The 9,640-nt window shown below is 32.5% G+C and overlaps 1 protein-coding gene across 1 annotated transcript; it reads left to right on the forward strand.

Moving 5' to 3' along the window:
• Nucleotides 1-3,482: 3,482 nt before the first annotated feature.
• LOC117782654 (pinin) lies at nucleotides 3,483-5,057 on the forward strand. The gene is made up of 3 exons (XM_034619674.1): nucleotides 3,483-3,661; nucleotides 3,718-4,502; nucleotides 4,909-5,057. The coding sequence occupies exons 1-3, from the start codon at nucleotides 3,534-3,536 to the stop codon at nucleotides 4,962-4,964; spliced, it is 969 nt and encodes a 322-aa protein (XP_034475565.1). The 5' UTR covers nucleotides 3,483-3,533; the 3' UTR covers nucleotides 4,965-5,057.
• Nucleotides 5,058-9,640: the final 4,583 nt, after the last annotated feature.

The raw sequence follows: 9,640 nt of genomic DNA on the forward strand, positions 1-9,640 counted from the left end.
AATTGAAAACCAAAAAAGACAAGTTACTAAAACATAAATTTACACAGTAAATTTATAATAAACATAAATTAACATAGAATTTTAACTTAACGTTTATATAAATACCAATGTAAAATTATTTAAAATTTTTTTTAAGCATGTATTCAATATTAAATGTCAGTATAACATTCATAAATAACTATTTCAATAAATTGTAAAATTAAAAAAAAAAAGCTTAAATTCAGCTGGAAAAAAGTTGTTCCGCCGGAATCAGACCCGCGACAAAATTGCAAAATTTTCAAAAGACAAAGGCTCAAAGTGTTGAGCCACTCTCACTTATCTTCTTATCCTCCTAAATGGCCATATTGCTTGTTTTAGTGCTCAATTAAAAGTAAAAGAAATAATTTATATTTAAACATTTAATGTTAATATTACATTTTAAATAAGCACTGAGTTTGTTTAATATATAAAATGAAATTGAATTCGAACATAAATAAATTAAAAATCTTTCGCCCACGGCAGGACTCGAACCCACGAGACTGTCTCCGACTCCGCGACTCAGTACACTGCGCCACGAAGCTCACGTCTGAATGGACGCCAATTTGTTATATAATATGTTAATATAAATTTTTGTTTTATCAAGATATTCAAGTTTTAATTACTGCCAACGCGCCATCAACGAATTTAACAGCAAATTTATTATTTGAATATCTTCGCTATTACTGTGCGATCAGAATGAAATTTTCAGCAAAAATTTAGGACAATTATATCTTCATCTGTGCAAAATCTGGAATTTCTGGCTTTCAAAATGCTCTTATAATTTGGATATGAAATTTTCAATGTCGATTTGCAGGCAGTTAAGGGGTGTAGGCTGATTTTGAAACAAACTTGATCTGCCTGCAGTATAGAGGAACCTACATACCAAGTTTGGTGTCTCTAGCTCTTATAGTCTCCGAGATCTAGGTGTTCATACAGACAGACAGACAGACAGACAGACAGATTAGACAGACAGACAGGACAGACAGACAGACGGACATTGCTATATCGACTCGACTATTGATGCTGATCAAGAATATATATACTTTATAGGGTCTGCCACGCCTCCTTCTACCTGTTACGCACATATTCGGTAAAACAAACCCAATAGACCCCTGTACTTTTTTTAAGTACGGGGTCTAAAAATATAAAAATCCATAAATTGCTCGTGTATTTTCAGTTGCTGGAAATAAATATATACAGAATTAAAATATATCACTGCGGACGGAAACTGCTAAGTTGGAAAATTTGCTACGACTGTCCGATCAGATTGAGTTATATACCGATCGAAAGGTTTAGTCTTGTCATACTAAAAGTTTTTCTAACCAACCTGTGTCATGTGATACGGGGGTGTAAGTGGGTGGGGAAAAATTTAAATGATTGCAGCTAATGGGGCTGTTGGGGCCTTTTAGTAAAATTTTTTATTTTTCAAAAATTCTACTTAAAAATACGCGTCGATTGATACCTCAATCACCCAAATCCGATAACTGGTTCAAAAGATAAATAAATTTGAAAATTTTAGTGGACTTTTCAAAATGAAATGAAAAGTTAGTTTCTTTGTTTGTCTGTTTGTATCAAAGCGCTAAAGAAGCTTAAATTTAATGATGAGGATTTATTCCTTTTCGAAAATCTAGAAATGTTTGTTCTACGAATTTTTGTAAAAACCGCTAGTTTAGTGGGAAAACGCTAAATCCCGCTATAATTGAAACCTACACAGTTTATGCTTTTATGCTTACCTTTAAACTTTTTTTCTTAAGTACTCAGGTAACTTTTTACAGGTGAAATAAAGTTTTTTAGCTTACATTTTGGCGATTTTTGACAAAACGGCTCTAAAGTTTTTTGTTAAAATATGTTAATATGTTGTAATACGTACAATTTCGCGTTTTTTGGTAAATAAAACAAAAATTTTTGTTGAGGGGTTTGGAAGATATTACCTGTTAAGTGAATAAATACATTTTTCTATCGGTCGAAAATCACGTTTTAGTACGAAAAACTTTTTGGTTTTATGAGATATCTCAATCAAACTGATACAATATGCATTTAACTTGGTTTTATATATCCTTACTAAAGTTGGATCAAATCGGACCACTGTATTATATAGCTGTCAAAGGACCGATCGGGTCAAAATTAGGTTTTAGTATGAAAAACTTGTTTGTTTAGTGAGATATTTTAACCAAATTAATCGGCATGCGCAAAAAGTAATTTTTATGTACAAAGAAGCTCACCTTTTTTGCTCACAGTGCACAATGCCAATTTTCGGCTTTTTTTTTTATTAATTTATATTTTTATTTAAAATTTTTAGATTAAACTGAATTTTGTTCGTCACAATATTGAATATCAGAAATTTTGGGGCTAGAAATTGCTTTCGTCACTAGACTTTTTCCTCGTGTAGAGGTATTTTTTGTGGGATTTTGATTTCGAGAGTTTAAAAAAAGGTGCGAAAACAATAATTGACAAATGAAAGTTTGAAAACTGTTCTTCTTAGACTTTTTATTAATAGTTTACCAAATAATTATCAAAATGAAATCAGTCTCAGACTTGTTTCCTGAAATCTCTTAGGGCTACCACCCTTTCTATATTTGGTTTTTTTTGGCAGCCCTTCACATTTTGTATGGAGCAGCTGAGAACAGCTGATCAGCGAAATCAAATCTGTAACGAAACCAAATCCGAATCTGTTTTAGGAATACCACCAATAATTTTGTGATATTCTTACTCCATATATAACAGATTTCTAGTTTAATTTGCTGAATAATACAATTGTTCACATTTTAGTCGTGAACTAAATTATTCTTTTGGCTTAATTATTCTGTCCATGAACAATATGGTTGCTATTCAGTTGTCGTGAATGATGAAAGAAAAGGGCGACTCCTGAAACAGATTCGGATTTGCTTTCGCTTTCGTTTAAGCAAATCTGAATCAGTTTCAGGAACGACCCTTTTTGCTCACTGATTTGATTTTGATTTCGAGTTAAAAACATAAATTGACAATTGAAAGTGTGAAAACTGTTTTTCTTAGACTTTTTTATTAACAGTTTACTTTCATAATAGTATAATTAGGATAATACTATTTGTTTAAGCTGCAATTATACACATTATCAGCTCCTTTTCGTCTTTTTAACCTATTTTCGTGCTTTAGCTTCAATGCTCACAGCCCTTTCTTAGCTGTCATATTTATCTGGACAATTATTTAATTATCAATTCTAAAATGCATGAAACTTTCAAAATTTGCCATATTAAAATCGCAACAAAATGTAAACAAACACCAAGTGTGCACAAATAATGTATATTATTCTAATTGTATATGTGTAAAATTAATATGAAGAAAAAAAGATGTAAATCGACCAATTGCAAAATGACCGTTGTAGTTCATGTATCACTATATAAGCTCACTCGTTCATTTCAATGACCCGTTCATTGGAACTTATTCAGAACGAAGCGACACAGCTCTAATGTTATTCACATCTCTAGTCAAAATCAATTATCCGAACTAGAGGATAAATATAAATAAGTTTCTTAAAAATGGGAGAGAACGTTGACTTATCGTCCATTTGTGACTTGGAGGAAAAACTGATTTCTGCTCGACATTCGTTAACTACTCTAAATGATAATATTCGCCGATTTGTTGGCCGTGGGCTTAAGGACTCCAGGTTTTTAATAAGAATTACTTCTGCAAAGACATGTTATTATTAATTTTTTTTTATAGAACGGAGAAGTATAATACAGAAATCGGAAGTAAAAGAATGGAGCAAAATCCAGACCGAAACATTCAACGACATGATGGCTTAAAACATAAAAGGCGTATTCACGAATCCAAAATGGTAATTAATCGACTGTCTAAAGGAGAAGAGGATGCGATATGGCTGCCCACCCCTAAAATAAATTCCCGTGTAATTCGTGAGTTGCCATCGAGAGAAGAAATTGTGGAAGCACAAGGAATGGATTCCGAATCGAGAGCTCGAAATCGTCGAATGTTTGGCTCGCTTTTGGGAACACTACAAAAGTTTTGCCAAGAGGAGTCTCGCTTAAAGAAAAATGAGGACAAGAAGGCGCAAATCGAAAAAAAGTTAGAGAAGCAAGAACTACAAGAAAGAGAGTTGCTTCAGAAGGAACGTGATGCATTGTTTTTGGATAGAAAGCGCAAGCAGCTCGAAATCAGAGGTCTGGAAAAGAAAATGGCACGGGTAAAGGATTTCAAAACTTGGGAGCACTCAATCAAATATCAGAAAAATCAACTCCGAACAAAGACGAAGCCTCATATATTCTTTCGGCCAAAGGTGCACACGGCCCACACGCAAAAGCTTATTTTAAAACACAAAAGCGAATTGGACTGTCTAATAAAACAACGCCAGGAAGACTTACAAGCTGAACTCAGGGAAATCGAATTCACGAACAACTTGGATGAAGACTGTACATTAGAGGACAGCAACATGTTCGATACAAGCACAGATAATAAAGAGCTTCATGTAGAAACTCTCTTGCCTGAAATATGTAAGTCAACACGTGTTGGGTTGCCTCTTTAATGATCTGTTTTGATTGGTATTACAACTTTTACTTCATGCCAAGAATATCTGGCTTACATGTATTTTTAAAGGTCGTTAAATCTATTTTTGACGTAGAATAAAAGATATGTTTAAACGAGAATTCTGAATTTACTTCAATTTAAAAGCTATGACCGCTGAAATAAATATGTTGATGGTTCTCTCTTCATACCTTGACTACAGATATATGTGTTGATACTGCATTAATAATATTAAAAAGTTGATTTTCTTGAATTTAATTTTAAACGTTTGCATGTTTGTGTCGTCCAGCATCTGACATTTGACATAATACTATTATTTATATATTATTTTATGCTTGTTATAAAATATTATTGTTTAATCCTCTTATCTTTCAGGTGAGAAGATTGCAAAAGAGAATTATCGAAAGATATTAAGGCATCAAGAAGCATAAAATTGTTTTACTTTAATTTCAATACTTAAAATTTCAATCAAGAAATCAAAAAGATTTTCAGCAAATGCATCCAAATTTCTTGACATAATTTTCACAATATAACAAAATACTTGTTCTATAATTGATTATATTTTTGAATAAATCAAAAGTAGTATAGAAAAGTTTTTACGATTTTTAATGATTGATCTCTTTTTAATTCTTTCGATTTAAAATATAATTATATAAAGATAAGATTCATTCAACTTAAAAATAAGCGCTGGGATACAATCCAAAAAAAGCTTTTTAAAAGATTCAACATTCAGGAACTTTTTTAATTACAACAACAAATAAAAGTTCAATAAAGTCTTCTGATCTTATCCTTGTGATGATTTTCTGTTTATCTTGGAAATTGGAATTTTACTTCGATAGATTTAAAAATGTAAGATACCCTACAAAGTTAGAATCTTTTGAAATTTTTAATTATTATCATAAATACGCGTCGAATAGTATCTTGATCATTCCAATTCGCCAACTCGGTCAAAAGATAAATACATTTTTAGAGACCTTCCTATGATACTGATGAAAATTTTTGTACATTAAAAATTGTTACTTAGTTGAATGTTCCCAGCGAAAAACAATTATTTTTTACAGTAAATAACTTTGTAAAATTGCTTCAAATCTGTCTCAACCAGGGTTTGCCTTTACTACTCCATAGCAGCAGGAGCAGTACAAATATTGCTATGCTATTGCTACTTGCTCCGACTTTGTAAAGAGCAGTAGCAGAGCACATAGCATAATATTCGAATAGCATATGCTATGCTATGCTCTCTACTATGTTTCGTATTGGAGCAGAGCAATAGCAATAGCAAAAAAAAAACATGATAGGCTACTTGTAGTTATAGCAATAGCAAAAATTTGGAGCACAAAATTTTCGACTACTGCTACTGCTATAGTCGTAGCTTTACTTAAACTACTCTCATAGTAGCTTTTGTAGTTGCTCTCCAATATGCTCCCGTAGTTGCTCTCGTAGTTGCTACCGTAGTTATGACTATTCTGGTCAAGTTTAACTCTAAACATTTAGATAGCGCCATCGACAGTTTCGGTTTATTTGATGACAAAGAAAATAAGGATGAGCTAAATAGCGATGAAGCTTAAGTCAATCAATGGTTCTATTTGATCCAAGAGGATAAGATAAGATAAGCGATTATCGTGGTTAATGCCAATTTGAACGCAGGAACAGTGACGTAAACAGCATTACCGAGCGTGTGGGAACGAAAGATTCAATCAGGAGCACTACAACACCTAACCACTGCGAATGGCAGTCCGCGCTAGTGACGAAAGCAGCATTTTCTGTTCTGTCGTATACTATTTAAATCAATTATTTGTTTTAACTTTTTAAAATAAACCTTAAATGTATTGTATGTATTAAAGAAAACCAATTACTCCAGTTTAACAAAAGCTAATAAATGTTTTAACATAAGAGTGGTTTTTACCCAATTTTCTAGCTCTAGTTCTTATAATCTCTGCGATCTATGTGCTCATCAGCTTTGCTGAACATTCAGACAGACTCACGGACATTGTTCGCCTCGAAAGTTAGTTATTGGTCCAATATGTAAATAAAAACAATGGTAATATGCTAAAGCAAACCAGATTACAAAAAGTTTATATTCTTCCTTTTTTTATATAAATCCATGAAAAACTTCTTATCATAACTTTAATACTATAAATAATCTGATAATCCGCAATGATTTTTGCGAAAAAGCTTTATAAGTCGCAATTGGACTTCGGATGCTTTTCTAGAGGCCTCGCTTATTGCAATTACAAATTTTTTTTGTAGATGCTTACACTTCCACATTTACATTTGATGTGACCACTTTTTTAAGAGTCCAAATAGAAATAGTTTACTAGTCAATACTATAGTTTACTATAGTCAATATAGAAATAGTTTACTTAGTTTATTGTAATACTATATAAAATTTAAATCAAATGCTCTGAAAGAATAGTCATAACTACGGTAGCAACTACGAGAGCAACTTCGGGAGCATATTGAAGAGCAACTACAAAAGTTACTACGAGAGTATTTTAAAGTAAAGCTACGACTATAGCAGTAGCAGTAGTCGAAAATTTTGTTTGGTCTGCTACTTTTTGTGCTCTACATTTTTGCTATTGCTATAACTACAAATAGCATATCATGTTTATTTTAGCTATTGCTATTGCTCTGCTCCAATACGAAACATAGCAGAGAGCATAGCATAGCATATGCTATTCGAATATTATGCTATGTGCTCTGCTACTGCTCTATACAAAGTCGGAGAAGTAGCAAAACAAAAACTACAAAACTACGGAGTAGCATAGCATAACCAAACCCTGGTCTCAACTAGTTTTTAGATCAATTGTACTTTTAGTCGAAATGTTCCAGTTGACATTTAAAATGCTTGAAAATTGAAGTATCACTGCGGATGGCAGTTCGCGCTAGTGACGAGAGCAGCACGAAGGGTGCGAAAGGCGACTAGCAATTTATACAGCTAATTCTGAAAATTTGTTATGATTGTCCGATCAGATCGAGTTATATACCGATCGAACGGTTAAGTCCTAACTTAAAAAATGGCATACTAAAACTTCTTCTAACTCACCTGGAGGTGTAAGTACGAGGGGAAAAATTTCAATGATTGCAGCTAATGGGGCTGTTTGGGGCTTTTTGGTAAAATTTTCAAAATGAAATGAAAAGTCAGTTTGTTTGTTTGTCTGCATCAAAGCGCTAAAAATGCTAAGATGTAGTGATGGGGATCTAATCCGTTTCAAAAATCTGGAAATGTTTGTTCTACGACTTTTTGAAAAAAAAACCGCTAGTTAAGCTAAATCCCACTTAAATTGAAATCTCAGCTGTGTTCAAACCATAAAAGCTACAGATATGTTGTATATATCATTGTATATCAAGTACTTTTTCTAAAGTACTTAGGTAACATTTTACAGGTGAAATCAAGTTTTTTAGCTTCCATTTTGGCGATTTCTGACAAAACGGCTCTAACGATTTTTATTTAATTTGGGTATGTTGTAGTACGTTTTTTGGTATATGAAACATACATTTTGGTTGAGGGGCTTGGAAGATATTACCTGTTAAGTGAATAAATACATTTTTCTATCGGTCGAAGATCACGTTTTAGTACGAAAAACTTTTTGGTTTTATGAGATATCTCAACCAAACTGATACAATATGCATTTAACTTGGTTTTATATATCCTGACCAAAGTCTGTTCAAATCGGACCACTAAATTATATAGCTGCCATAGGACCGATCGGGTGAAAATTAGGTTTTAGTATGAAAAACTTTTTTGTTTAATGAAATATTTTAACCAAATTGATAGAATATGTATTTAAGTTAGTTTCATAGATCCTGACCAAAGTTGGTTCTAATCGAACCACTATATCATATAGACCGATCGGGCGAAATCCAAGTCTTAGTATGAAAAACATTTTTTTCATAGTAAGTACGGGGTCTCCGACAGTAGAGTATGCTCGACTGTAGAAAAATATTTTTTAAATATGAAAAAAATTTAACAAATAAATTTATATATTTTACTACCTGCCTGCATTGTTAATAAAGTTACAATGTCTAAAGCAAAAGCAATTGCGAACATTTCGGATATCCCACAAAAAAGCTCTAAACGAGGTGAAAGTCTAGAGACGAAAGCAATTTTTAGCCCCAAAATTTCTGATATCCAATTTTGTAACGAACAAAATTCAGTTTAATATAAAAATTTTAATTAAAAATATAAACTAATTTAAAAAAAATGAAAATTGGCATTTATATGTAATTTTTATGTACAAAGAAGCTCACCCATACAATGCCAATTTTGGTTTTTTGTTTTTTTATTGTGGGATTGACTATTCTATGGAAGTCCCAGATGAATATATCAGCTAGGAAAGGACTATGGGTATTGAAGCCAAAGCATGATTTCAGGTTAACAAGCGAAGATAAAAAGGAGCTGATTATGCTTGAACAAATTTCCATTAGCCTGGGCCAACTCCAAAAAAAAAATAAAATAAAAAACCCAAATAGAGGGCTATTTATCAGTAATTTAGCCGTACATATGTAAGTTTGGGGAATAAACCAGTTTTTTTTTTTAATCTTTTAAGTTTCCATTCAAATTTTCCTTATTTTGTTGTTGCTTTGTGCAACTTGCCATTGTCTTGGTCTGTTTACCAAGTACATCCTGGGTTTGTGAGTTTTATTTTGAAAAATCTCAATCGAAGATTAATATTATGAAATAGATCGTTAAATTGGAAATTTGGCGAAGTTACAAGTCCAAACCAGTTCGAAAGCTACTAGAGAAGGATTTATAAGATTTGTGTGCTCATGAAGTCGGTGCAACTGCCGCTGGCAAAATATTTTTTTTAATCGCTCGATTTTTAAAAAGGAAATTTTGTCCACGGTCCACTATTTACATTTCCCAACCCCCTAGGTAGTAGATTATGTAAATGTTTGAGAAGGTACTTGTGGCCGTTTGACCTAATAAGTGTTGGTAAACGGGCTGAAATAGTGTCAAGTTGCACACAACAACAATAATGCTGTGTTTACATAGGGGCACGGAGAGTCATATATGACAGCCACATTGTCACAGAGCAATGTGAACAATAATGATGTGACATACAATTCAAGTGTCACAAAAAATGTGTCACTTTCAATGTGAACACCG

Source organism: Drosophila innubila (assembly GCF_004354385.1).
Source record: "Drosophila innubila isolate TH190305 chromosome 2L unlocalized genomic scaffold, UK_Dinn_1.0 5_B_2L, whole genome shotgun sequence".
NCBI classification, from domain to species: Eukaryota; Metazoa; Arthropoda; class Insecta; order Diptera; family Drosophilidae; genus Drosophila; species Drosophila innubila.